The sequence below is a fragment of the Clytia hemisphaerica genome, unplaced genomic scaffold, assembly GCF_902728285.1.
Source record: "Clytia hemisphaerica strain Z4C2 unplaced genomic scaffold, Clytia hemisphaerica genome assembly, whole genome shotgun sequence".
In the NCBI taxonomy this organism is placed as follows: domain Eukaryota; kingdom Metazoa; phylum Cnidaria; class Hydrozoa; order Leptothecata; family Clytiidae; genus Clytia; species Clytia hemisphaerica.
In genome coordinates, this window is record NW_027103951.1 from 89,847 (window position 1) to 117,540 (window position 27,694).

General features: G+C 35.2%; 3 protein-coding genes across 3 annotated transcripts; all 3 read left to right on the forward strand.

Annotated features, from left to right (window-relative positions):
- Positions 1-6,872: 6,872 nt before the first annotated feature.
- On the forward strand, positions 6,873-19,614 carry LOC136810120 (cartilage-associated protein-like). The gene is made up of 5 exons (XM_067066688.1): positions 6,873-7,414; positions 8,686-8,854; positions 16,196-16,477; positions 18,845-18,981; positions 19,531-19,614. The coding sequence occupies exons 1-5, from the start codon at positions 6,980-6,982 to the stop codon at positions 19,612-19,614; spliced, it is 1,107 nt and encodes a 368-aa protein (XP_066922789.1). The 5' UTR covers positions 6,873-6,979.
- A 6-nt stretch (positions 19,615-19,620) lies between these two features.
- Positions 19,621-22,417, forward strand: LOC136810116 (uncharacterized). Its single transcript, XM_067066683.1, has 4 exons — positions 19,621-19,725; positions 20,568-20,717; positions 21,303-21,410; positions 22,294-22,417. The coding sequence occupies exons 1-4, from the start codon at positions 19,630-19,632 to the stop codon at positions 22,378-22,380; spliced, it is 441 nt and encodes a 146-aa protein (XP_066922784.1). The 5' UTR covers positions 19,621-19,629; the 3' UTR covers positions 22,381-22,417.
- Positions 22,418-22,947: 530 nt separating this feature from the next.
- Positions 22,948-27,305, forward strand: LOC136810121 (prolyl 3-hydroxylase 2-like). The gene is made up of 6 exons (XM_067066689.1): positions 22,948-22,972; positions 23,431-23,537; positions 24,235-24,388; positions 24,703-24,820; positions 26,270-26,342; positions 26,945-27,305. Exons 1-6 carry the CDS (start codon positions 22,948-22,950, stop codon positions 27,170-27,172), a joined length of 705 nt encoding a protein of 234 aa, XP_066922790.1. The 3' UTR covers positions 27,173-27,305.
- The last annotated feature ends 389 nt before the right edge of the window (positions 27,306-27,694 follow it).

Below are 27,694 nucleotides of genomic sequence, written 5' to 3' on the forward strand. Positions count from 1 at the left end.
TGATCTACCATCTTTCCAGCTCAAAAAACTGTTTGTTATGGGACCGATTTGCTCCATTCAGTACAGTCAAGTATCAATATTTAAGGTATATTTTTGATGAATTTTTGCCGTAATCGCTTTCGTTTTTAACATAAGGTCTTAGCAACGGGTACACCGGGCATAGTTACAGGGCATTGAGAAAAAATCCTAACATAGAATTTATAAAAGATTCACACTATCATATTCTGTATTACAAAATGCACCTGTTCTACGTCGGTTTTTTTTCTTGGTGTTTTGTAGGCTTAATTATCGTCATACAAAGTAAATAAAAAACCCTGGAAATCTTTAGGTTTTGATAAGCAAAATACTTACATACTATTGTATACTTTTCAGGTATTCATCCAATCAGAGTTCACGCTCAGAAACTTTCAACCAATCAAAATTCAACGGCACGGGAAATGATCCAATCAGAATTTCGATAAGCTAAAGACTTACAGCCAATCAGAATTTGTTAGCAAGTGGTATTCATCCAATCAGATGAAAGCGAAAGTGAAAGTAAAGGCGGAAATATATTCTTTTTTCAACGTGATCTGCAGGGCTGCAAATAAATATTTTTAGTCAATCGGACATCATGTCCGACAGAAAAGAAATCATGTCGGTCAAACTCAAAATCCTGTCGGTCATTCAGTGTATATTTTTTTTAAAGTTACGGAGAAAGCGAGTAGAAAAAAAAAAAGTTACCTTTGAACAGTTTGTTACTGTATATAACAGAGAAATTGATTCGATAAAAGTGATCTTAGAAAAACCCTTGGAAGTTACGAAGAAAGCAAGTTGATAAAAGTTAACTTAGAAACACTCTTAAAAGTTATGAAGTAAGCAAGTTGATGAAAATGGTCTTAAAAAAACTCTTGAAAGTTACGAAGACAGCGAGTCGATAAAAGTTTAACTTTGAAACACCCTAGAAGTTACGAAGAAAGCGAATTGATAAAAGTGATCTTAGAAACACTCTTGAAAGTTATGAAGAAAGCGAGTTGATAAAAGTTAACTTAGAAACACTCTTGAAAGTTATGAAGAAAGCGAGTTGATAAAAGTGATCTTAGAAACACTCTTGAAAGTTACAAAGACAGCGAGTCGATAAAAGTTAACTTAGAAACACTCTTAAAAGTTATGAAGTAAGCAAGTTGATGAAAATGGTCTTAAAAAAACTCTTGAAAGTTACGAAGACAGCGAGTCGATAAAAGTTTAACTTTGAAACACCCTAGAAGTTACGAAGAAAGCGAATTGATAAAAGTGATCTTAGAAACACTCTTCAAAGTTACGAAGACAGCGAGTCGATAATAGTTAACTTTGAATCACCCTTGAAAGTTACAAAGAAAGCAATTTGATCAAAGTGATCTTAGAAACAAAGAAAGTAACGAAGAAAGTAAGTTGATAAAAGTTAACTTAGAAATACTCTTGAAAGTTATGAAGAAAGCGAGTTGATAAAAGTGGTCTTAAAAAAACTCTTGAAAGTTACAAAGAAAGCGAATTGATAAAAGTGATCTTAGAAACACTCTTGAAAGTTACGAAGAAAGCGAGTCGATAAAAGTTAACTTTGAAACACCCTTGAAAGCTACAAAGAAAGCAAATTGATAAAAGTGATCTTAGAAACAAAGAAGGTTACGAAGAAAGCAAGTTGACAAAAGTAATTTAGAATCACTCTTAAAAGAGTTACAAAGAAAGCGGGTTGATAAAAGTGATCTTAGAAACAAAGAAAGTAACGAAGAAAGCAAGTCGATAAAAGTTAACTTAGAAACACCCTGAAAGCTACAAAGGAAGCGAGTATTAAAAGAATAGGCTAAGTAAGAGACAGGGGTGTAAGAGATTTATTTTCAACTCAAGTTAATGGTTTATTCCTTTTTTCATTCGGACATCATGACCGACACAAAAGATTTTCAGTCGGTCAAATAGCTTTTTCAGTCGGACATTGACCGATTACCGACGCTTATTTGCAGCCCTGGATCTGCATATATATTAGAACAGAGAGAAACGCCAATTTGTCAAAGATTTGTTTAAAACCACCTTATTTTTTGTTGAGTATCGCCTATAAATTTATCGAAAAAATACGCATTTCAACATTAATTTTAAAATCTCTTGTTTTATTGTGTTGTATCCTCGGGGATAAAGGCTGAAAGGAAAATAAGCGGGCGGAACCGTCCTCGTAGTTTAATCCCGGGATCGAAAAAGCCTGGAGAAAACCTTTTCCGTACATATAATGTAGCTAAGGAATTTTAAAACACGGCATTTAAAGTGAAACAAGATGGCAGAGAAGTAGTGATTGGAGGTTTTTGTAATTAGACAGCATGAGAAAGGTTTGTTATATTTTAGCATAACAAAGACAAACTCAGGAGGTAATAAGGTAAATTGCGTTTTGACTGCTTTTAACCATTTTTCTAATAAAGAATATCTTCAAACTTGACTTCACTGCCATTGTAATCTTAACAAAAGTAACCATAGTTTTTCGAAATTCGGGTGCCTTGATCTTGTTCACAACAATCAGGGCTACCCTAGCTCTGAAAATTGAAGATTGCAAATGAACGAAGAGCGTTAAAGACTTCTGGTTTTTTGAAATGCAAAGGTAAATAAATTCTTTTCTACTTAGAAGAAAAAAACATGTAGATATGTTACTTTATCATTCAGATATTAAATTCTGAATTTTATTTTTATACATTTTCCCTTGCCGCGTCTTTTGTCCCGCGGGAAAATATGTGACTTCCGCCCGCCTTAATTGTGTCGGATATGTTTCCTGTAGCAAGCAAAGCGACGGAATTTAAAATCAAGTTTATCTCGTCCAATAAAATATGAGACTGAATTTATTTCATCGAATAAAAACATGCGATTTACGCGCAAAAACCACTTTTGCTTTCTCCGATCAATCAGAATGCGCGTTATGGGTTATTTGAGGAAACCCAGGGCGAACACACTCAAAATGACGTGGAAGTATTGAAGGTGATTCTTATGGCTTCTTTTTGTGTCTACAGTACTTTGGAAAAGCCAAAAGCATTGATCTAAAACCAAATTTTAAATCAATGCTTTTGGCTTTTCCAAAGTACCGTAGAATCGTCTAATATCGACATGCGTCTTGTTATTTCGAAATAGCTGTAGGCTGGTCTTCAAAATAAAAAATCAAACATAAACAAATACATACCAAAGTTATCAATCAATCACTAAATTGTACTCTGCCTATCACGTCACAGATTGTTGAAATGTAAGAAATGTGAAGTGGTTTTTTTCGAGAAAAAAAACTTTAACAATGTAGTCACTACAAAACTAATTAGCATGTTTTCAACGAAGATACCCAAATCAAAACAACATTTTCCATGCGAGGAATTTTTTAGTAGACCTTTTTGCCATGAACTGAAAATAATAAAAAGAACCCGGTTTCCTTTTGAATTTAATGTGAACGTCATACTGGCCATCACGGCGTGCAGCCTCTTAGCGCCTAGAGCGTGTGTTTTTTATAAATAAGGAAGGGGAAACCAGGCTAAGCACGCAAATTATTTTTATCAAGTCACTTAAAGCGTAATAAAATTGTAAAATTTTAATGATGGACACAAGAAAGTTACGAGAAAGTTTGCATGCGTATCATGTGTCGTGTAAAATTGCTGATAATAATTTGACTGTTTTTTAATTGAAAGGATTGCAATGTTTACTGAACTTCTAGTTTGATGGATGAACTTGCTTGATAAGAATAATACCAAGAATTTCATTCAAGGTTTGTTTTGATTATTTTACAGATCCGGTGTCGACTTTAAAGGAGGGGTGTCGATATTGGACGATTCTACGGTATCTACTTAATCAACTGGTTATCATAGTAATCGAAAGTAATCAATAACAATAAAAGTACTCGAACGGTTATCAAGTCTTCGAAGGGTTGTTAAGAAAGTGATCAAAGACTCGAAATTTGATTGTTAATGGATAAATGGTGGTTTGATTATTTCAATCATTATAGATTACTTCAATAATAGAATTTATCGATTAGTATATACCGTCTCAATGAAATGATATACTTTTTAACAGCTTTTTTCTAGGTCATCTTTATGAAGCCTCTTTGTAGAAGAATGTGTCTTTCTATAAGGAATTTTATAACACTTCATGGCAGATTAAAAAGACGATCAGAAAACGAAAGCTTCTTCATTTTTCATTTTCCATTTTCACATTTATGGGGAAGAATGAGATTTTCAGAAGATGCTTTACTTGATATGAGGATTCCCATTTTCGTAAAATCACGATTCTCCATGGTTGCAAAATGGTTGCTATGGGTAATTCCTTTGTTCTTTTGCTATTTTCTTTTGTTCTATGTGACGTAAAGACACTTCACAAATCGAAGTAATTCCACTAACTGTCAGGCCATCAACATCGGCAAAATACACATTTACCGTAAAGTCGGGTAACTTGCATCAGTGGAGGGAAACTTGCATAGCCCTCAAATGAATGACCTAGCTGGTCATTAAAATACAAAGTTTATTCAAAACAAACCTAATTTACAAGAAATTTGCGGATGGTAAAATGTATGAATATCTCCTCTAATCACCATAATAATCATGTGATGTCATGCATAATTATTTTTAATATCATTATTAAATTTGAGGTTACACATCCAGCAGTCATTGAGAAATGTCTGAATTCTAGCAATCTTGAAATTTATGATCTTGCATGATTTTTTATTATCAAACCACTTTGTTTTATTTCCTCCCAGACCTATGTGATCGATAGGATCAATCATCGGGGTGGATCGATATGTGATTGATGGATTCCTTATCAATCCGTAAAGGAGATTGATAGATGATTCAGCCATAAAAAAGTCTTGAGTATCGATCCTTTGCTGATTATTTATCGAGCTAGTAGTTCAATTGAGTATATCAATTAGTTACCGATCGTAAATGGATTATGCATCAATCATATTTCTATTTCTATCCATTTATTTGCATAAGCCTAAAAAAGCTAACATCGCAAATATTTAACAAAAACTTGTTTACAAAAGCAACAATTTAGATTTTTCGTCATGGTTACGCCGAGGTACTTTGCTTGGTCAACCTTCTCAGGTCAACCTTCTCAGGTTGGATACCATGGATGGAATAAGAAGCTTCAATCATCTTTCTTTTGTTTGTGATATGGATATAAGTTTGCATTTGTCGGGATGAAATTCCATTATGACCAGTTATTTTCCCATTGAACTAAGTTGTTTAGATCGTTTTGGAGCAACATGACAATCTGCCACCTTTTTTATGATTCTGTACAGTAGAGAATCATCTGCAATGAGTGAAAGTGACGACTCTACCGTTAAAGGCATATCATTGATGTAAACAAGAAACAACAGGGGCCCTAAAACAGTTCTTTGGGGGACCCCTGATGTAACTGGAGAGCTTTCAGAAATTGTGCCTCTTACAACAACGTTCTGTGATCTTCCTGACAGAAAGTCTTTAATCCCAGCAAGGATTTTTCCGTTGACTCCGTAATGTTGAAGTTTTAGTAGTAATTCACGATGACATACTTTGTCAAATGCTTCGCTGAAGTTGAGAAGTATTGCATCTACCTGTTTAAGGACTTAGTCAAGTTGTTTACAGTGGTTAGGAGTTGGGTTTTGCATGAGCGGTTCTTACGAAAACCATGCTGCTTGTTGGATAATATTTTCTGTTCCTCCAGGTGATTTATAATATGATGTAGAAAATGCTCTAGGAGTTTACACAAAATGGATTGAGACTCACTGGCCGGTAGTTTTCAGTCATTTGGTACTGATGATTTTTTTGATGATGCATTAAATAGCAGACCGTAAGCATCTGCAACGTGTTCCGAGCATTCTTTTAATAGTCGTGATGCAACATTGTCTGGTCCCCTTGCTTTTGTTGGGCCAAGATAATATTAGAGCTTGATCTTTAGAAAGAATCGATGAAATCAATATGATCGATAAAAGATCGATGATAGATCAATGTATAATCGATAATTAATCATAAGCTTGATCTCGAGTTATCAATCTTTGATCATGCATAGTTCATTGGTTTTGGAATTTTGCTGCTTTGATTAGTCAGGCATTTGATGGATATGCAAAGTGCCCGACTTCATGGTACCGTAGATTCGTTTAATCTCAACATGCGTCTTGTTATCTCAACACCGGAGCTGAAAAATAGGTAAAAAAAACCTTTCAATTAAAAAAGCAACCAAATGAGAGTCATGTGTGTAAAAATCTAAAAATCTCTATTGCTTCATCAAAATGCCTTGTCTTACAAGGGACCAATGATTGTGGATTTTTCTTAAGAATACCAGAGTTAATAATGCTTTTATTACCAACGAATAAGTTTTGATATGTTTTTCAGTTTTCGCGAAAGTGAGGGTTTCTCGTTGTTAACTTAATCACCCATTTTTGGACCATTTTTGGCTAATTCTGAAATTTTATCTGAAAACTGATTACTCAACAACTACTGAACAAAATTTAAAAAGTAACAGCTCAAAATTTAAGTTAGACCTTCCTCTTTCTCATGACGTTAAATCCAAGTTCATATTTTGATCCATTCTGCTTTAAATGCTTTGCTAAACATCCAAAGATTTTTTGGACCACCTAATATTATTTTTCAGGTTACCAGGTGCAAGAGGCTGATAGGTCAATATCTTTCTGATCTGTTGTTTTTTGGCGTTACTTTTTATAAAAGTGTTACCAATGCATCGCTCAATTGTTTAAGTGATGCATTAACAAAAAGTATAAAAACGTCAGGATGTATTTCTGCATCTTACAAGATTTTGATTTCTTTCTTGGTCCTGTATAATCCGCCCATCCATTTTGTCTTTCTAGTTTTACAGAAGGTCTTTGTGGCCATCTGAACATCGCTTTCATCAAGCACTCCTTATAATATTTTCTAATTCAAACAGTTGTAATTTTCTTCTTTTTTTAGAACCAAATGGAAAAAATAAATTAAATTTTTCAAAAAACATAATTATACTTATACAAATTTACACACGTATAACGATGAAGAACCTTGTCATATGTTTGGTTTTCAAAGTGTACCTTATAACTATCGTGTTTTCAGAACACATAGAAAATTATGATGACAAGCCTGCATATGATGAACTGTATCAATCAGGAAGGACATCTTATGATAATGACAATCATTTAGAAGCTGTATCATTCTTTGAAAAAGCAATAGCAGATTACCGCCATGAGCAAGAAGTTAAAGGACAATGCTGGTTACGTTGTCAAGACTCTATTAAAGATACGCAGAGTGTTTATTCAACTTTAATTGATGGTCAACTGAATTTCTTACATTATGTTATCAAGACAAGATCATGTTTTCAACTTTGCAAAGAAAAGTTTTTGGGCAGAAGAGGACGGATTGCAAAATATGTTAAAGAATTATTTGAGAATAAAGAACCGTACAGTTTTCTTCAATACTCACTTTATAAGGTATACCTTCTCAAGAATTTAATTGGTTGTTCCGTTAAAAATCCATACAGGGCTTTGGACCAACCTGCTATTCAAGTCAAAAAATATATATTCATGGAAATGTGTGGATACCCTGTAAAATTAGCAAAGAAACCCTGGAAACCCTTTAAGTATTTTTGATACTTAAAGTGATGGTGAAGAAACTAAAATCAGTGCTTTATTCCCTGGAAATTTTAGAATAACTTTTTACCCCCTGAAAAATGAAACGACACTCCTTTAACCCCCCTCCCCTGGAAATTCTTCCCAGACATTCCCCCCTTTAAATGTTTACCCACCCCCTGTATGGATATACAATGGAATGGCCCAATCTTGTTTTAATATTTGTGCAAATTTTTAAGGCAGTAACTACTTAAATCGGATACACCTACCAACCCTTAGCGGTGCAGGCGGCTTTTTAGGGGACTGGTAATATATTTACAAGAAACATTAGTTCTCGGTGCACGGCATTTTTAGGCTACAACTAAATCAAACCAAGCAAATATTTACATTAATTTATTGCTTTAATAATGCAAGGGTATCTTACATATTCCACAAGAGAACTCCTACACTTGTGCTTTCGATTACCATCATCGAGAAGAATTTTTTATTTTCGTTACCAGTCTCCTCAAAAGCGTTAAGGGTTGGTGTATTCAAAGTTCTTTGTGAAAGGGTTCGAAAAGTTATACCTATCTGTGTAAAAATTAAGGGACTTGAGAGGGCTAACTCTCTATTTTTTTGTGTTTCTATAGGTAAAAACAATATCCATCAAAGGGAATAGGGCTCAAAAAACAGCATCATAGGACCATTCCGAAAAAACACCTTCAATTGTAAATAGTTTACGCCCAATTAAGTTCGTAGCGCTCACATGCTACGGTTCTGTTTCGCTCAGAAACGAAACGAAGTCATTCTATTGGTTAAATACAAGTTTTACGTCGCTTGTAAACAATAGAATGGCTTCATTTCGTTTCGGAGCGAAACAGAACCGTCACGTGCGAACATAATCTACTATGAGTGTTATTACTGGTGGTAAAAAGTCAAATAAGTGCGTGGCGTAACGTACAAATTGCTCTGAAATGGTTGTACAGTGGAGTCTCCATAACTCGAACACTCACGATGAACACAAATTTGCTCGAGTTATGGAGTAAGATTTATAAGGCATTATTAACTGAAGAGACAAGATAACTTGTTCGAGTTGTAGAGGTACCAGTTATGGAGACTCCGTTGTATAATTCTATATTTTGCTTTTATTTTAGATTGGAGAAGTGAGCAAAGCACTTGCTGCAGCATACACTCATTTCGAAGCCAACCCATCTAATGAATTGATGAAAGAAAATATAGAAATTTTAATGTCAAAACAGAACAAAGATTGGGCAGATTTGACGTCATTAGAAGAACCACCCCATATAGCTTTGTACAAGAAAGGTTAGTGTGTCATCTTTATATTATTTTCATCACAAACACATATATTTTGTTTCTAGTTTGCTTGACGAACTACAAAATTCAAATGTTTTGAAATTCAGACGTTCCAGGGGGGGGGGGGTCAAGCAGTTATTATATAAACACTATGACAATTACTACCGTGGTGGTATATAAACCAAAATTTGGGAAAACAGTTACTCCACCAGTGGACTAACTGCAACATGGGTGCTGCCTAAGCCCAAAATTGTCGATTTTGGTAGGAAATGGTGTACTAAGTGAGCACATTTTCAATTTTTCACTTAAAATTTTAGATTTTTGAAAATTCCGGAAGCAAAAAAATTCAAAACTTTTTTTTCAAAAGTCAAAAAAAAATCACAAAATTTTTTCTTCAATCAAGGCATGAAAGATATTTTAACAAACTTGGAAAATGATTGAGATATTTAACTATTGAACGGTCGTTAATAAGACGTACCCAAAAATGGTATCAAAAATGAGGAATTCGGTGAAAAAATTGCCAAATTTGGCATTTTTGAGGGTGGTATACACCAATTCTGAGGGTAAAATCAGTTAGTACACTATGGAATAACTGCAAGGGTGGTGGTGTCTGTAGAAAATGCCCAAAATTGCAGTTACTCCACATAGTGTCAAGGAGTAACTGCAAGACCCCCCCTGGCCGTTCGAAAATCTAGCGTAAAAGAGAAAACAACATGGCGGACTAGTCAATTTAAAAACTGGACACCCGTCCACGAAAACAGATATATCCTTTCACGTTAGATACACAATCTTTTTTATGAGCAACTCTAATTTTCGACTCAGGACCGAGGTTACTTAGCATTCTAGCTCAATTTCTGAGAAATTTGCTTTTTGATCATCCCTCATATTATACCATATCTCTGCTTATTGGGTCAAGGGCTACCGTTTGTCATGGTTAGATTATCTAAAAAACTTTTTCTTTAGGCTAATTTTCAGTGCTCGAGGTTGGCAACCCGGTTGCTTGTAAAGAAAAAACTGTATAGGCTAACTAGTTACAGACTTCCTGTGGAATGGTCTCCTGTTTTTAAATTTACAAGTCCGCCATGTTGTTTTTGGACCTACCTCCGGGTGCCCCGGTGGAGGTTCTATAAATTAACCCATGTCCGTTCGTCCGTTCGTCCGTTCGTTCGTCCGTCTGTTACCAGCATTTCTAATTAATTTTTTGCACAATGATGCAAAATGGCAATACCCAGAACGTGACGGAGCCCGATTTTTAAGAAAAAATTTATTTGGGCAAATTTGGGCCAAAAACTACCTGACTTTGTGCAAAATCCTGTCATTACTTTTTTCTGATTTTTTGTACAAAGATGGAGGGCAAGATTCTCTAAAGAATGGCTGAAGTGGTTTTTCCCGGAAAATTCTTATTCGCCTTAAAAAACGGATTTTCGTATTTTGGGGGAAATTCCCTTTAACCAAATAAGAAAATATAGCTTTTCTCAAAGTTGACTCATTATTTTTTTCTGATTTTTTGCACAATGATGCAAAATGGCAATGCCTAAAATTTGACGGAGCCAGATTTTTGAAAAAAAATATATTTGGGCAAATTTGGGCCAAAAACTGCCTAAAATAGGGTTTTTTGGACTTGGTGCAAAATCCTGTCATTACTTTTTTCTGATTTTTTGTACAAAGATGGAGGGCAAGATTCTCTAAAGAATGGCTGAAGTGGTTTTTTCCGGGAAATTCTTATTCGCCTTAAAAGACGGATTTTCGTATTTTGGGGAAATTCCCTTTAACCAAATAAGAAAATATAGCTTTTCTCAATGTTGACTCATAATTTTTTTCTGATTTTTTGCACAATGATGCAAAATGGCAATGCCCAAAATGTGACGGATGACAGAGCCAGATTTTTAAGGAAAATTATTTTGGGCAAATTTGGGCCAAAAACAGCTTAAAAGGTTTTTCATGGCCAAAAAATTAAGAATATGCTAAGAATATTACCATCATAGAATTTTGCTACTCAAGCTAAGAATGCCATTTTTAGAGCATTTTCAATTATAAATTGTCAATTACCCCCAGTAAGGCTCATTCCTATCACAAAAATGCCATCCTATGCTTGAGACGTATGTACTAAATGTTAAATCTAGTCTGAATTAGGATCCTAACCTAACAATATGCTGTAAGAATATTTAAGGATGATTTTCCCAAAAAAATTAAGAATATCCATGATGAAATGGATTTACACCATTCTTATAAAAAAGCGTGTATTTTTCCATTCTGAATTTTTGTACAATTGTTGTCACTTTTTTCTTATTTTCATCTGATGTTAATCATTAGGTAGGTCCATTCAGCATGTTGCTTGTTTCTTTTACGTCAGATTTTCGAATGTTCAAACGTCTGCTTGAAACAAAATTATGGACTAGTTGGCTATAAAGCTGGTCACACCTCCGCTATTGTAGGATCCTGTCAAAAAGTCAGAGATAAGTGATCTCGGTGTCTTTAAAGACAACTTATAGTGTCATAATATCCGACAGATGCATGTTTTTAGGAGAAGGAGAGTGAGTGATTTTGGTCCTCATGGTTCTCTCGATTTTTTATTGGCTGGCTTTCCATCTGTATCTTGTCTTTATTTTATCGATCATTATGGATTATCATTATGTCGATCTGGTTAATCACCAGCCTACTTTCTGTTACATTTCTTTGTTGTCAGGACTGTCCTTGTCTGTAAACAGACCTCCTATATACGCCGTACTTTATACGTGAGATTGTTGAACAAAGTCTTTGTCTAAAACCCATCCTTAAATTCAGTTGAGGAAAATTGTGTCTGTCTGTCTGTCTGTCTGTCTGTCTGTCTGTCTGTCTGTCTGTCTGTCTGTCTGTCTGTCTGTCTGTCTGTCTGTCTGTCTGTCTGTCTGTCTGTCTGTCTGTCTGTCTGTCTGTCTGTCTGTCTGTCTGTCTGTCTGTCTGTCTGTCTGTCTGTCTTTAGATATTTGGATGTATCTTGGATGTATTTCAGATGTATCCGACAAAATTCATTCTTTGATTGATTTTTCAATTTTTTTCATTGATTCACTGATTGTATTTTGTTAGTTCGTTGCTTTAAAAATTGTGCTTTTGTCAATAATTCCTTATGTCTCACTACGGATTGCATGGATTTTATCAGTCGTTGTCAAGACAGCTACCTGAAAATGAAAGGTTTTAGGACCGTGTGCAAATTATTTTCCAATCTCTAGTCCTGTCAATATTTATTAGTGTAGTGACAAATTAGCTTTTTCGCAAGTTCAGACATGAAAGTCTAGTTGACGTCGGTAAAAAAAATACATTATATGCTTTATTCAAAATTTCATTTTCTTTCAAATTGAATATTACATATAAATCATAGTACAATAAAATACATTTTAACAGTTTATAAGCTCTGGTGGCCGAGAAGGGGCAGCTCTCTAGATCATTCTTATGTTCCCTTTAGGACACCTTTAAAGTTGACTCCTAGCTAAACATTTAAAAAAGTTCGATTTCCGCTAAAAGAGTTTTTTAATATAGTTCTTCTGGAACTGCAAGTCGCTTATGTATTGAAAAACTGTCCCTTATCAGAATGCCACAAGTTATAACAAATTATTTGGTATACCAATTTGACTTGGAGTTAACTTAAAAATTTATTGATAAACCCCCGTTCAAAGAAACGTTAAATTTTGGTAACCTTGGTAACGCACTTTATTTCTTAACCCCATAACAGGTTATCCATTCTACACACGCTACACTCTGCTTTAAAGAGATATGGCGTCTTGGTTGTTCAGCCGAAACATTCAAAACCGCGTTGCATTTTTCTTGAAATCTGAAGTCACTTTCGACTGGTTAATGGTTATGATTGACCGTTGATTTTTTGCGCGATTGTTTTGATTAGCCAATCACAGCGTTCAAATGCTAATATAATATATTCATCCCAAAAATGGATATAAAAGATCAAAGTGGTCCACCAACCTGACATGATTTTGCGAAGTGAGTGAGTATGTGTCATGCGTGGAGTAATCAGAATCTACTCGGAGACTACTAAATTCTAGATGTAAAAAATTAAATGGCGATCAAAATCCTATAAAAATAAAAGACTGTTCCATAACAATGTCAGGTCTAATAACGGTAAAAACAGGCTTATTAAAGAGGGTTGGGCCATTGTGTAATCTGGACAGCCCTAGCAGAATAATCAGTTACCATTACTCCTCCACTAGCACCACGGTCAAATTTCTTGCTATTATGACCAGGGCATATAGGTAGGATATACCACCATTGGTCGGGATTTGCAAGCTCCATATGCCCACCAAGCAAGGTTAAGGGGGTAGTATGTTTTTGGTGTGATGCGCTATCAGGGCTATTGATGTAGCAGATGGTAGCCATTTTATTGAATGCTTTTTGCCAAAAATTGATCCAGGGTGTTCCTCGTTTGTCTACCGCAGAACCGTTGACATTGTATACTTTCAAACCACCAAAACCAACCTTTGTACCTAGATTATATTAAAAAATTGTAGTACTTTTCCAAAGATTAATTCTGTATGTGAGAAACAAACCCTGTCCAATCTCATGCCGGTTATCCCGGGGATAATAGCGGGAAGTTTCTGGAAAAGTGACAAGAATCTTAGTGCGGAAATAGGAATCTTATACAGAACGACGGTACTTGATGCTTATCAAGGGTAAAGTGGAGAAATCCAGGGAGAAAGAGGGGCACCCTCCCCTACCTTCGGGTAGATAGCTATCGAAAGAAAAGCCTTCGGGTCGCCTCCGACTGATGGCCTCAGAATCACTACTTTTCATCTAGTTCTTTTTTATTTCGCTATTTCCTTCTGAAACATAATACTTAAAGAAATATCATGCTTTGCTTCAGACTTTTACATAAATGAAAGATCAACTAACCTTTAGAAACAAAATAATTTCCAGCAGCTTCAAACGACACGTCCATTTCTATCGGATCATTGAATTTCGCGAACATTTCGTGCGCCTCTGGATCTTTTTCTCTCAAACTATTCAAAACGTGTTCAGGAATAATTGCTGCGTTTCTAATCTCACCACCATGTTGTACAAACAGCATCTTGAATGGCACATCCACGGGTATACTTTCCAAGTCTTCAGCAAATTTTCTATGAAAATCTCTTGCCGGCGACAAAAGCTCACTTGCTTCTAGAACAGGTTCTGGCCCTGTCGACAAAAGCTCTTTTAGGGTTATTTTTGCGTTTTTTATATCCATGCTACCTCTACTGTTTAGTATCACAAATATGATTTCTTGTTGGTTTTCGTTTACCTTTTTATACACTTTTTAACATACTGTATACCATCTATAATCATTATAAAGATCTTTTTGTAGACATTCCTGAACAATACTATGACGTCTTTAGAAACTGAATTTGACAAAAATGACTGCTCCTAAAACAATTTCTAAGAAACGATTACTTAGTAAAATATTTCTTGTTCTGACTTTAAAGAATTGACGTCTTTACAATTTTCAAGCTAAAACTTGAAGAAACTTACGATTATATCTGAAACATTCCAAATAATTAGCCGCAAACCCTATTCTTATCTGATGATGTTCTGATGGCGGGTTTTCGGCCGCCCACGCTAAAGCTCTAAAGAAGCGGCCCGATTTCACGTCGGAAACACAGATAGGGACGGAATAGCTCTATCTAGTGTTTTATATAAGATATCTGTGGTCGGAAAGGAATGAAAGTTGGGAATATGGTGTCCCGCTGCAAACTCCTCGACGCAGTCCGGAGAAATTACGAGGATTTATTTTCCTGGGCGTTATTTTATTCTTATTTTTTGTGCTAGACTAGTAGATTTCTTTTGCTTTCATGTCTCATAGAGTGAGTGATATTTTTAAGAATCAAATTATGAAAGCAGTCAGAAGTACAGTGCCGTAGGAAGCATTTTCTTATTGAAAGGGGGAGGCTGAAGTTTAGTGACACCGCCAGGGCAAACCATGCCTTTTGTGTGCAGTTACATTAAATACCTTCACAGAATGAAATGTCTTGCCTATGTATTTAGATTAGTCTTAATTTCGTTCTAAACTGAACCTAATTTGAATGTTGACGATTTAAGGTTGAACTTGGCATAGAGCATCGATCAGCTTTTATTTTTTAAGAGGATTACTCTTAAAGACTCCGTGTTGGAATTTAGGAAGCCTAAAAAAATTGCCGTACTTATGCAATATTGTTCATTTAAGATTCATATATAATACCTTAGTATCAATGCTCATCCTAATCTTCTATAGGCATAAGATAAGTACATCTACGCACTGCATACTAATCACATGACCTAATTATTTTAAACGTTGACTCTATAAGCTTAACTCCACTATTTACTATATTTCCACATTTTACTATTTGTAGGTTTAAAAAGAGTTGACTTAGCCTTTCTTTTTTTTTTGCTAGCAATCCTCTGTATGTGGGCCAAGGCGTTTTCATCCTTTGACTCTATGTAATTATGCTAAGTTACCTTTCCCCGTTTCTAAAAGAGGAAATTTAGGTACTTTAGTCATCATTGAGTTAACCTTATAACAGATCATCTATTCTAACTAAGGGATGGGGTCAATGAGGTATAGCCGGCATGGCGGATTAAATCTACCGCTAATTAGTGCTTTGTTTTTGTGTTTTTTTTTACATTTTTCGAATTCTTTGTAAATATGCTATAATTAGCCCCATTACATCTCCTCTTTTCGAAAAGATAGACAGGAGGTAGACAATCCTATCGTCTACACAAGATCACTAAAAAAAGGGAATAGTTTAGGAGGCGTGATAAATTCGGGCGGAGTAAGCATTGGCGGAGGTGTTTACAGTGTACGTTAGTTCCAAACTCTACCTCCACTTTTTTTCTCGTAAACCACCCTGACGCCCTGACTATACGCTTATATATTTTCCCGCGGTTACTGATCCTCTAAAACGGACGATAGCATCGTCAACATTCGAGGTGACTTTCAAAGCTTGATTTCTCCAATGGGGAGCGCTAATATCACATCATATCATTATTATAGTTCATACAAACTAAAGTAACATCGTCCCGTAACAGTTATCGTATTATCATATAACACATATATTACTGTATAACACGTATAATACGATTAGTATTAGTAATAACATGGTTTGGAGGGTGATTTGGGAATAATAGTCCCGAGGTTCATTGAAAACATTTCAAAATAGCCTGAACGTAGTGAAGTCGAAGATTTTCTTTTTCTCTTTTCGCGAGGTAATTACAGCAGGGCTATTACGGATTAATCACCCTGCTCCTCCCTTACATTTCTAAGCTAAATGTTATCAGCCATATAATTATAATGATTATACGACTTCAGTCTAGAATACAACGTTTAAAAAATCCAATTCTCTCTTCAACCTTCAGGTGAGAAAGCATATACCGATAGCGACTTCAAACAATGTATCTCGACTTTCGAAGAATCTTTAACACTTTTCTACAAAGAACTTGCCAAGTGTAACGCAGTATGTGAAGAACAGGATACCAAAAAAGAAGTCTCCTACACAGCTTCTCTATTCAAACACTTTCAAGGCATTTTGGCGTGCCGTAAAAAATGTCAAGTAGCGTTAACCAAAGTTGATGGAGAATCATCCAGAACGCATTTTGTGCCACAATATTTTCATTACCTGCAGTATTGCTACTTTCAAGGTAAGGATCTATGAAATAATCCAATCTTTTTGGAATTTTTGGAATTTTTTGGGATGGTTATTTTTCTACGTTCTTTATATCAACCCCCGGTGGTAAATATTGAGTTGGTTAAAAAAAGTGAAATATTGATACGTTATATCTTCAATAATGTTACCGTATTACTTTGAATAAACTTTATTCAACTTTGAGGAAAAATTTTCAATAAACGCTCCGTTCGAATAAACGCCTCCCCTCTAGGAGGGGCGTTTATTTGAAACAAAGTAGCTGTAATATTATGAAGATATATGATAATAATTGTATTCTTTTAGTATTTGAGTTAACTGATTTTGACCCCTAAATTGACATATGGACAATCTCAAATCAATGTCGCCTAAGAAAAAGTTAATTTTTTTGAGGAAAAAGTGAAAAATTTACATAATTGGCCATGTAAACTTCATTTTTTATCTAAAAAGGTTGAAATTTTGAGGGTTGGTCATAATTGATGGCTTATACCCAAAAATGAAAAAAAAACTTGAAAAAGGTTTGTTATTTGAGGTTAATATGACAATTCATAGATTTTTGTTAACCTCAAAATATAGAGACCCTTATTGAATTATTGGGGAAACAATTATTAGGGAGTCATCAAAAAGGCTCAAATATCAAGCTTGTTTAAAAAAGGTTAGCGATTTCCCACAAGAAAGGTGCAATTCATGAGGTTAAAAAAATGGTAACAAGTAACCTCACATTCTTAACCATATCTTCTGCTAGCCACTGTTATAAGTTATGGGACAAAAGTAAAATGATACTAGAAGCTTAGATCAATAGGGTTTTTATGAAATTGACAATCTTTGCTCTAACGTAGGGTTAAAAATTGAGGTTAAAATTAGAACTCTATGTTAAGGAATGTGTGAGAAATTTGCTTCTCTAATTGACCTAAATAGTTCTATTCTATTAAAGCTACAGGAACAAAATTACTTTTTAAAAGTTTTCATAAAGTAACTAAGCTAAAAAAACATGAAATAGATCAAAAAGGTTCTTAAAATGAGGTTAAACAACCTGAAAAAGTAGGATGTTTTAGTTTATACCTTCAAACTTAAACAACTGAACGAAAAACGTTTAAGGTATACTACGATAAAAAGTTAACCTCAAAGATTTTTAATTCAGACTTAATTAAGACTTAAGCTTTACTTTTAAGCTCAGTATTGATATCAAAAACAGATTTATAAGTCATTAAAGTATACAACAAAAAATTAAAAAACCTTATAAGGCCAATTCACAAATAACCTCACTTTTGGTACCCAAACTAAGATATTAACCTCATTTTTTCTACCTTACCTTGTTCCTCAACCATTGAGTAATGGATCCCACTATTTTTATCACACAATTTTCCCTTTTTATGAGGTTATCGGAAAGCTTAAAATTAACCCCTTTCTCGGATACTTGTGTCTCTCAAGTTAATATACGAGTTAACCTCACTTTTTATACCAAAATATAATTTTTCATGTTTAGTTGTTTTTGATAATAGGCTACTGTTTGTCTGATATCCAAAATTAGACTGAAATATCATTGTTAACCTCACAATTAGGGTGTTTTTGTGAAATAACCTCAAATTTTACACCCTACTTGAAATATTAGCCTCATTTTTTCTAGCCTACCTTGTTGCCCAATCATTAAATAGTAAAACCCAATCATTTATTTTTACTTTAACCTCACATTTCATACCAATTTTGGTCCATCTTTAAGGACCATTAGGTTAACCTCAGTGCAAGTTAACCTCATATTTTTAACCCTACTTTGACCAAGAATATCTCTTTAAATTCAACACTTAACCTCTATAATGTATATATCATTATGAACCTGAATAAATTTTGAGTTAGCATGTAAAGTAGCAAATAAAAATAAGTTAACCTCATTTATTTATCCTTTGTTAAAGTCAAAAAAGTTCTTTTGAAAAAGTTAGGCGATTTTTGGGGGTTTTGACTTGAGATGGTCCATATTTGTACTCAAATAATAACATAAAGACCAAACAAGGTCCACGTAAACGTGGACCAGAAAACTTTCTTTATTAAAATTACCTTAGGTAAAAATTATTTGATAAACGCCCCCCCCCCCTCCTTCTTATAAAGGTCCCCTAAAATAAGGGCTCTTTTGAAAAACGAAACAATTTAATAAACGCCTGGGGCTATTTTCGAAATACGGTAATAGATATTAATAAATTATTTCGCCATATCCCTAAAAGATTACACAGTTGACGCTCTTTAATTCGATTTTCAAGGGGAATTCAATTTTTATCGAATAAGGGGGCGTATCGTAGAACGTCGAGTTGGAGAGAGTTGACGACTGACTATTTTGAACCCCGAACTCTGAAAATTTATTTACTCTATTTAGAAAACAATCTGATAGAAGCAACGAACGCAGCAGAGAGCTATCTACTCATGATTCCCAGTGATCCTGTTATGTCAAAGAATCTTTATTGGTACCAAAATCAACCAGCTGTCAAAGGAAAAGCTGTTGGCCCAAGACCAGTAAGCTTTGTTTTGGATACGAAAATATTCATTAGGTTTCAGTTATTTTGTATTATTTCTCTAGCGGCTGTCGGTGGAGCCAGGAGTGAATTCTATTTGCGCTAGACCTGGGAGATCGAATTCTAAGGCTGAGCAGCACACCTTCTTTCACTTTCAGCTCCCTGTTATTTGCCGTCTAGATCGTACTCAATCTGAGTTACTTATTCGCTGAGTTCGCAGTGGACCGGGGATCGACCCCACAACCCTTAGGATTATAAGGCGAATGCTCTACCGACTGAGCTAACCGGCCACAATGTGGAACCTTAGCTCTAGTTTGGCTATTCTAATAACTCTATCTAAGGCAGATAGTTGGCTGTCTAAAGCCGATACATTGCCCTCTTTTGACGTCAACATGCAATGTCTTCTTTCAATCTTTTGCAAGCAAAGATTTTAACTGCCAACTTTGCGCCCAGTGTTCGCCTACTCAAATAATTAGAAGAGGCAGGACAGAAAGTCGACTAGTTTAGACTGGTGCTTATATTCGATGAAATGCGTTTGTTTCACTTATAGAGAGCGAAGAAATACATGAAACAGTTCGCAATCGAATTGAATTTGGCGCAAATCTTTGATGAAATGTGTTTGTTTCCCTTATAGAGAGCGAAGAAATACATGAAACAGTTCGCAATCGAATTGAATTTGGCGCAAATATTGGATGGATATTTGGATGATAAAGTTGACAAAGATATTACTGCTGATGATGCGAGAGTATGTAAACCATTGAGTTTGAAGCCCCGAAGGGACTAGAGTGGAACCTGCAACCTTTCTCAATCAAGAAAAAGTGAAACCTTAAGATTTGCCCCGCCTTTTGAAATTTTGTTTCAAAACCACGCGGATCACATGTTTTGTATGGGAAATAAGTGGCTTCATTTTCCCTCCAGGAGTTTTGGATGTAGCCCTTCGGGGCTCTGAGATCAATGATGTAAACACCTCTCCCTCTCTCTAATTCGAACAGTTCTCTTTAAATCAAACTAATTTTCATTACCCCTTGACGGATTGATGGCATTTCAAATCAATTATGATTGAATAGTACCCTAGATGTTGCAGAGTAAATGAACGGACCTGAAATATTAGGCTTCAATTACCAAAATGTTAGAAGCAAGTTTTAAGGCTTTGCGGACTCTAAAACACCCAGTTTCTTAAGAAATCGCCCAAAATCTCAGAAAATGGTCTTATTAAGAAAATTTCAAGGACATAAATTTGGGCTTAAACGTCAAAACTTAAGAACATACTAAGGTTTCAAAAATTTCGGACCTTCTTATAAAAAACGTGTAAAGATTCTTTTCAGTTTCATTGTACACGATCTTATCCCAGCCGACACAACGTTGTTTTAACGTTCATCTAACGTTATATGAACGTTAGGGACGTCAGCTAGACGTTGTTATGACCTTCTTTGCCAGCTGTTATAAGACCTAAATAGACCATTTCACAGTCGCAAAGCGTAATGGGTAATCAGGACCACTGTGCGCTAATAACGACTTACTATTGGTCCAAAGTTTTGAAAAGAAACCGTCATTTCGACTGTGAAACGGCCTATGTTTCCACCTTAGATGTTGGACAGGATCTACAGAATGGTAGCAGAAGATTTGACCACAGATGAGAGAGGTATTAGAGGTGATGCTGAATCCATCAAAGGCCATCAAGCTGTCCACAGAGCTTATCGTAATGCTAACAGGTGGCAAACACACCCTAAAATCAAGGTAAAAAAACTCACCATTATAAGCGAGTTTGTGTGTTTTTTTCTGAGACGGAGATGGTTAGCTTCTGATATGTTCTGAGAGATCCTAATTGACTAAATCAGTATTTTTACTGTCCTCGATTTCACGGGTCAGAACTGCGGGTTTTTCCAAATCGCTTCCGTCACTCCTCAAATATGCAAATACATAAACTCGCTGTAAACCTTATCAACTGGTCTTCATATACCCCGGAAAAGTTTCTCAATCCTGCCAAGCAAAATCTTTGATCGGATATTGAAAATCTGATTAGTACTTTGTAATAGAAAGGTATGATCCTGAAAATGAATATTTTTCAATATAAAAAGTTCTTCCGTCTCAGGCGAATTTCCATCTCCGTGAAGTATATACAAAAAGGCTTTTCTGTCTCGAAATTCTGCATAATTCATCTAAAGATTATACCGGGTGTCCTGGAAAAACTTTTATACTTGTATATTCTGAGAATGACTTTTTTCGGGGCACCCTATGTGTTTATTTTATATTTCAAATCCATTTAAAGTCGTCTCAGGCAAAAAACCTTGAATTTCCACTGATTTTTGTACTCTACTTTAGCAATCCGTGTTACTCATGGAGGAAGAACAATTGAACGGAACGAACCGAGTAGCCTTTGATAATGTTTCTACGCAAGAAGAATGTACTGAAATCATGAAACTTGTCAAGGTATTGCAAAGTGTATTGTTTTTGTGTTTTACCCTTAATTACTACAGTTGAAGCCCTCTTATTCGACTTTCAAGGGGAATTAGATTTTCATTAAATAAGGGAGTATCGAATAGTAGAGCGACGTTTATGAGAGTTTCTCGTTGACGGTGACTTTCAATATCACCGACTAATGGAACGTATCCAATATTAGAGCGTCGGAGAGAGGGTCAACTGTATTCAAGATAAGTACAACTGCAGTTACTGGTTTTTTTCTACCTCTAAGAGGTCGATTATAGTCAAACAGATGTTGTAAGGGGCCACTCAAATATCGATGTTTCCCACGACTAACGTCATAATGACGCGAGCGGGTAATAGGCAGTGATGCTAAGAAAATACATCAAAAACACCGATTTTCGGGGCTTATGGAATTCTAGTTTTGTAACTAGCAAACTAGATATTTCTTGGACTTGCATGTTGTAAAACTATTTGCTATCATGCAAAATTCATTATAGTGCAGTAGAGTCTCCATAACTCGAACACGCAAGGAAAAAATCTTGTTCGAGTTGTTGAGATTTTGTGTAATAGAGACTTGTTTATAAGCGTTTGTTACTCGAAGGGACCTTAGAAACCTTTTTCGAGTTAAGAAGACATTCGAGTTTCAGTTATAGAGGTTCGAGTTATTTTTCCTGGCTTGCAATATTAACTAAATGTTCTAAATGTTTGACCTGTTTGTGTTTCTTACTACTGCTTCTGATAAACTAGAAAAGTTTTAATTTGTAGCCCGAATATCTAAAATTTCCTATTGCTTGTGTTATTTTTCGCTGAATTTTAGATAAAGATTTATGCGAAAAACTGATTTGTAATGAGTGTCTCTAACTTTTCAAATGTTTTCATTTCTTTCTAGGAACTAACACTGGAATCTAACCAAATGTTAATCACTAAAAGAACTCAACAAATTAAAGATCTAAATCGAGTTGGTACCGACATCTAAATCTATTTTAACCACTAAATCCCCCTAATAGCTAATGTCTGGGAAAATGATATTTAAACTAATATTTAGTTTTAGAATTATTCTAATTTTCCTAAAAAATAACGAAAGAGTAACTAAAGTATCGGCACTCAATCGTAATGTGAAACATCTAGTACTGGCGCACTATGCTCGCGAAAAATAATTTCGAAATGGAATTAGATATTAAACTCTCAGCATAATTTTTTTAATAAGTTTTATAATTATCCAAGTTAAGCTAATTTTAATTGCAAAGATTTCCTTTCTAAACGATTCGCGTATGTTTTAGGTCGCAAATTTCGCGATTTTTGACTTCGCAAAAGTTTTAGATCGTTAAAATTTTTCTTTCTGCATAAAACCAATATTTAAAGCCATAAAATCCATCCCATTTGTGTCCATTAGATCAATTTTTCTTAAAGGTCAAATCGTTAGATGACTAGAATTTAGAATTCGAAACTTTTAAAACTGCTAAATATGTTTTTTTGTGTCCTAATTATATTGAATCTGTAAGACTGCGGAGTTTTCTTTTAATCTTAATTATTATTGTCTAGCATGCTAGGGGACAAATTCAGACATAGTGAAAATAAGCAAAAAACAAGGAAAGGGACTTAGGTAGTTTTTACAAACTGTATCCCATAACAAGTATCGTATTATGAAATAACACCCATATTACTGTATTACATGGATTATAGATAACACATTACGTTTGTATCCCATAACAAGTATCGTATTATCAAATAACACCCACATTACTGTATTACATGGATTATAGATAACACATTACGTTTGTATCCCATAACAAGTATCGTATTATCAAATAACACCCATATTACTGTATTACATGGATTATAGATAACACATTACGTTTGTATCCCATAACAAGTATCGTATTATCAAATAACACCCATATTACTGTATTACATGGATTATAGATAACACATTACGTTTTGTAAGCCAAAACAAGTATCGTATTATCAAATAACACCCATATTACTGTATTACACATGGATCACCCTTGACGTATACAATTTAAAGAGAAAGCGCAAGGAGGAGACGGGTACAAACACAGTCATACAGATGCTGATCACCCTTTCACAAAGAAAGAAACATTTAAAGGTGTCACCATCAAAAGTGCTGTCGATGTAAGATGGATGATCTTATTTTGAAGGATTTATATCTTACATTAGTGTTTTATGTGTTTGACTAAAATGCTAGTTTTTATTTTTCCGTTTTTGTACAGTTCAGGAACGGTAAAAGCTAGTTTTCCAAATGGTTTTCCCAGTCCTCAATATAGACTTCCTCTATTAGCCAAGTGGATTTCCTCTGTTTACCATGTGGTTTCTCCTGCTCAAAAGGTGGGTTGCCCAGCCCTTTACCCGTAGGCTCCTCTCGTTCACCTTTGGGTGCGTGCGGACGCGTAAGGTGCGTAAGGTACGTGGGTGAAAGGCGCGTCAAAAAATGGAAGGCGTTTAACAGACTCTTGATAAAAAGTGAATAAACATTCGTTAGTTCAAAGAAAATCAAGTTAGCCTTAAAGGTTTTGTTTTTAAATAAGAGTGATATCGTTTGCTTACTCATCAATTTTAATTCACAAGCTTTTTAACATTGGATTGACACGGATGTTGAGCAAGATTGGTCAGAAAGAGGAAAAGAAAAACATTTTTTGCTTATATCAGCATAATATGATAATAACAAGACACTGTCCTGATATGAAATACTTGTCTGATATGAAACAGAAACACTTACGTGAAAAGAAAACCTTTAACGCACAGCTTCGTAAACTTTAACCCGATCATCTGTTATGAATCTTTTGCTGATGAGTGCATTTTCTACTTACAGGCAGCTAAAGAAGGCAAGGTCTCGGTCAATCAAACAGATTTGTACGTCAAATTAAGCGAGCGTACAAGATTGCTGGTGCAAGAATATTTCGATCTACCCAAACGTTTAAATTTTGCTTTCACTCATTTGGTTTGTCGACATGCTTTGGCTGATGGTATGTTCAAATTTGTTTTCTTTATATAATTCATGAATCACTTGCTCAAAACATGCAGTCAAGTCTAGTCAACTAGAATGAATGGGATGCTAGGAAAATTATTCTAACAAAAACCAAGACTCGGTCACACAAAGACCTCTAAATGAATAAATGTTCGCGAATCTTTGTCTTTTTAATCTCATCCCATTTTCCCATTTCCTAGGGTTTTGTGCTAAATTTTAAATTTTTTGTGGGAACTAATTTTCGAGAAAACAGCCCAAATTCACGCGAAATTTAACGCACTTAAGAGTAATCTTTTCGTTATTTGTTTTCAGCATCAAACGTTGGAGACCATCTCAGTCATCCAATCCATTCAGACAACTGTCTGGTGAATGAGGATGGTCCAGGAACATGTCCGGAAAAATCACCTGCATATACTTGGAGAGATTACAGGTATTTGTTTCAACGCTCTTGTAAAATATTTTTGATCACTTTAGAGAAAAGAGCAGTGTTTTTAAAAAGTTTTTCCGTCTTTTAGCAAAGTATATGATTTCAGTCTCTAAATTCAAGAATATGTGCTATTCTGCTGCTAAAATGAATTACATGTTTTTTTTTATAAGCAAGTGTATGCCCCTTGGTCAGGCTCGTGTATGCTTAAGATCTCAAAGCATCCAGGCATAGTTTATGCTTATTATATGCTTAAGAATTATGCTTATGATTCACCCCGAGCCAAGTTTTTTAATGAAATTTCAGAAATTTTGTAAAGAAATTGTTCAGATTTTGGGAGCAGTGGAATGTAGCTAGCCGTGGAATGTCTTATTTTTTACTGACCTCTACCAAACCAGATAAAAATGAAACAAAAACAGATAAAAATGACCACTTGAAAAATATTTTAGGCTGACATATATGCTCATGTTACGCTTAGGAATTCTGCAAATCTGAGCCTTCATATGCTTATAAAAAAAAAACAAGTATCCGTCTCAGACTAAAATTTGATCACTGATGAAAGAGGAAAAAATTCTATGATTTCTGACTTTGGTTTTTTGAGTTGGGCACAGGGCTTCGATAACCTTATTAATTTTATTTTCTAGATCTCTGATAACATGATAGCTTGTAATTTAGGTTTAGGATTACCATATCTCTAATCCCCCTCTAGGGCCAAACATTATTTAAATCATAATCTTTCAATCACTATTTTAAAATGAACCATGCAGTAAGAGTATCCGTAGAACTTTCTCTGTACTGTACTTCTGTATTTCGAATCAAAGCATGCTAAAAGTGTAAAAAGTTTGACGAATATACAGTTAACTTTCGCCGATTCGATTTCCAGCGGGAACAGGGGGGGGGGGTCAGTACCAAAATCTCAGACATATATGAGTACTAGAAGGGTTCTCGAGAATCTTTTGCATACTATCACCCCATTTTGGAGGAATGGTCTTTTATTGCCCATGTAATAAAATTTTTGGGGATGTTTTGGCACAGAGACCACCCAATTTTGGTCTTCTGAGGACAATTTTTTTCTTCTCTAGACCATTTTTCTCAAAAGTTCTGATTTTTTAGTCTGGATACCGCCTTTTTGGTATTTTAGTACGTCGTGGTACTAAAAGGATTTTTAAGTTTCTTGGTTATACCACCACGTCACTAAATATCATAATGCCCAAGATTCTAGTACCAGTCCCCCCCTGGCCGGAAGTAAAATGTGTTGAAACTACAGAGAAATTCAAATTATAGGAGATCATTTTACTACGTTTTACTCTTGACGGGAACCGTTATTAATTTGGATTACCGCGAGATCCCATTGCATCAAGTTTTTCTATATCAAGAGTGTTGTTTGAATTGTTTTTCATACGTGGTGGTCTCAAAATGATTTCGGTTCGTTCATTTCCATTTTCTTTACCACAGTGCATTGTTGTATTTGAATGACGATTTTGAAGGAGGCAATTTCATCTTTGCAAACCATGATGGCAAAATTCAGGTAGGATGAATTTCATGTCAAACCTTAACCGTCAAAGTAAAATCTCTTAAAGGGGAACAGTTCGTACCGGAGATCCAAAGTGTCAGCACTTCCACGATATAAGCTGAAACCTATATGGGACCATTCAAAAAGTACGTACGCTCTGAAATGGGAGGGGGGTCCTTCGAAAAGCGTATAAAAGCATAACCTAGTACAATCTTCAAATTTCTTTAACTTTGATTTGTCTTGAAAGAATTATATCATTAAAATCAAGACCTGAACTTGCGTCAGTTAATTTCTGCTACAATTTGAAAAAATTTCCTAGAGGGGTAGGGTAAATCGGAAAACGTATGTACGCGGATGGGGGGAGTACTTTTGAATTTTACTTATATTTTAACTTACGTACTTTTTGAATGGTCTCTGTGCTGATGCAACCTCTGACAGCGCCTCCGAAGCTTTTTGGTAGCTTTGGGGTACGCGAAAATTCGTCAAAAATTAAAAAAAAACTGTCCTTATTGGGGTTGTGCCCTGGAAGCTACCTTGGAACGCCTATGAAACGTTGATCGGACAAAAATATTGCGACTTGAAGTTGAAAGGTTGAAATATTTTTCTTCCCATTTTAGGCTCAAGTGAGACCAAAATGTGGACGGATGGTTGCTTTCCGATCCAAAAGCATAGAAAACCTTCATGGTGTACTCGGCGTGAAGTCCGGTACAAGGTGTGCATTACCCGTTTGGTTTACGTTATCGGATGAACCGCGACATCTTGAATCCGATCGGACTAATTCGGAAACGGAATTAATGAGGATGAAGATATTAGAGCAGAGAAATCAGAAGAAGGAGGAATTGTAATTCGTTCTATTTTAGTTATGTTTTTTTATGTTTTTTTAATCTCTTGATCAAGTAGTTTGCTTTCTTGGTAGAGCAAAACAAGGGAAAATGTTAGGGAATTTGTTAGGGATAATAGCTCCTCAACTCAAGGAAACTTAGATTATTTTTTACCTGAACAATATCCTGAAAATAAGCATATATGAATTTAGTGCGAATTTGTTTTCCGTATAATTTTCTGCTTTATCAAGTTGCTGCTCTTCGCCCTGGAAGAGGGTGTGGTTACTAGGTCTTCAAGGTGGTATGTCCGAGCGAAAAATTAAGAATAGAAAGGTAAATTCTATATTTTAGTGATTTTCGAACCCTTTGAGAGACCAACATACAAATTTGTACCCCTTTAGGGACTCTTTAGGTATGGAAAGGGTATAGCTCGCACATACCCGTCCCCTGTTTAGCCTAAGTGCCCCTCCCCCGGCCTCCTTCACACTTTAGAGTTTTCTATATGTAGTTAGAAATACTTTTTATAAACAATGTAGACGAGTAGAT

Excerpts from the sequence above, each read along its gene's own strand:
- LOC136810120 (XM_067066688.1), top strand. The coding sequence starts at position 6,980 with ATGAAGAACCTTGTCATATGTTTGGTTTTCAAAGTGTACCTTATAACT. Across the intron at positions 8,855-16,195 it reads TATAGCTTTGTACAAGAAAG|GTGAGAAAGCATATACCGAT; the intron begins GTTAGTGTGTCA and ends TTCAACCTTCAG. Across the intron at positions 18,982-19,530 it reads AAGCTGTTGGCCCAAGACCA|AGAGCGAAGAAATACATGAA; the intron begins GTAAGCTTTGTT and ends TTTCACTTATAG.
- LOC136810116 (XM_067066683.1), top strand. The coding sequence starts at position 19,630 with ATGAAACAGTTCGCAATCGAATTGAATTTGGCGCAAATATTGGATGGA. Across the intron at positions 19,726-20,567 it reads TTACTGCTGATGATGCGAGA|ATGTTGGACAGGATCTACAG; the intron begins GTATGTAAACCA and ends TTTCCACCTTAG. Across the intron at positions 21,411-22,293 it reads AAATCATGAAACTTGTCAAG|GAACTAACACTGGAATCTAA; the intron begins GTATTGCAAAGT and ends ATTTCTTTCTAG.
- LOC136810121 (XM_067066689.1), top strand. The coding sequence starts at position 22,948 with ATGCTAGGGGACAAATTCAGACATA. Across the intron at positions 23,538-24,234 it reads CCATCAAAAGTGCTGTCGAT|GCAGCTAAAGAAGGCAAGGT; the intron begins GTAAGATGGATG and ends TTCTACTTACAG. Across the intron at positions 24,821-26,269 it reads TATACTTGGAGAGATTACAG|TGCATTGTTGTATTTGAATG; the intron begins GTATTTGTTTCA and ends TCTTTACCACAG.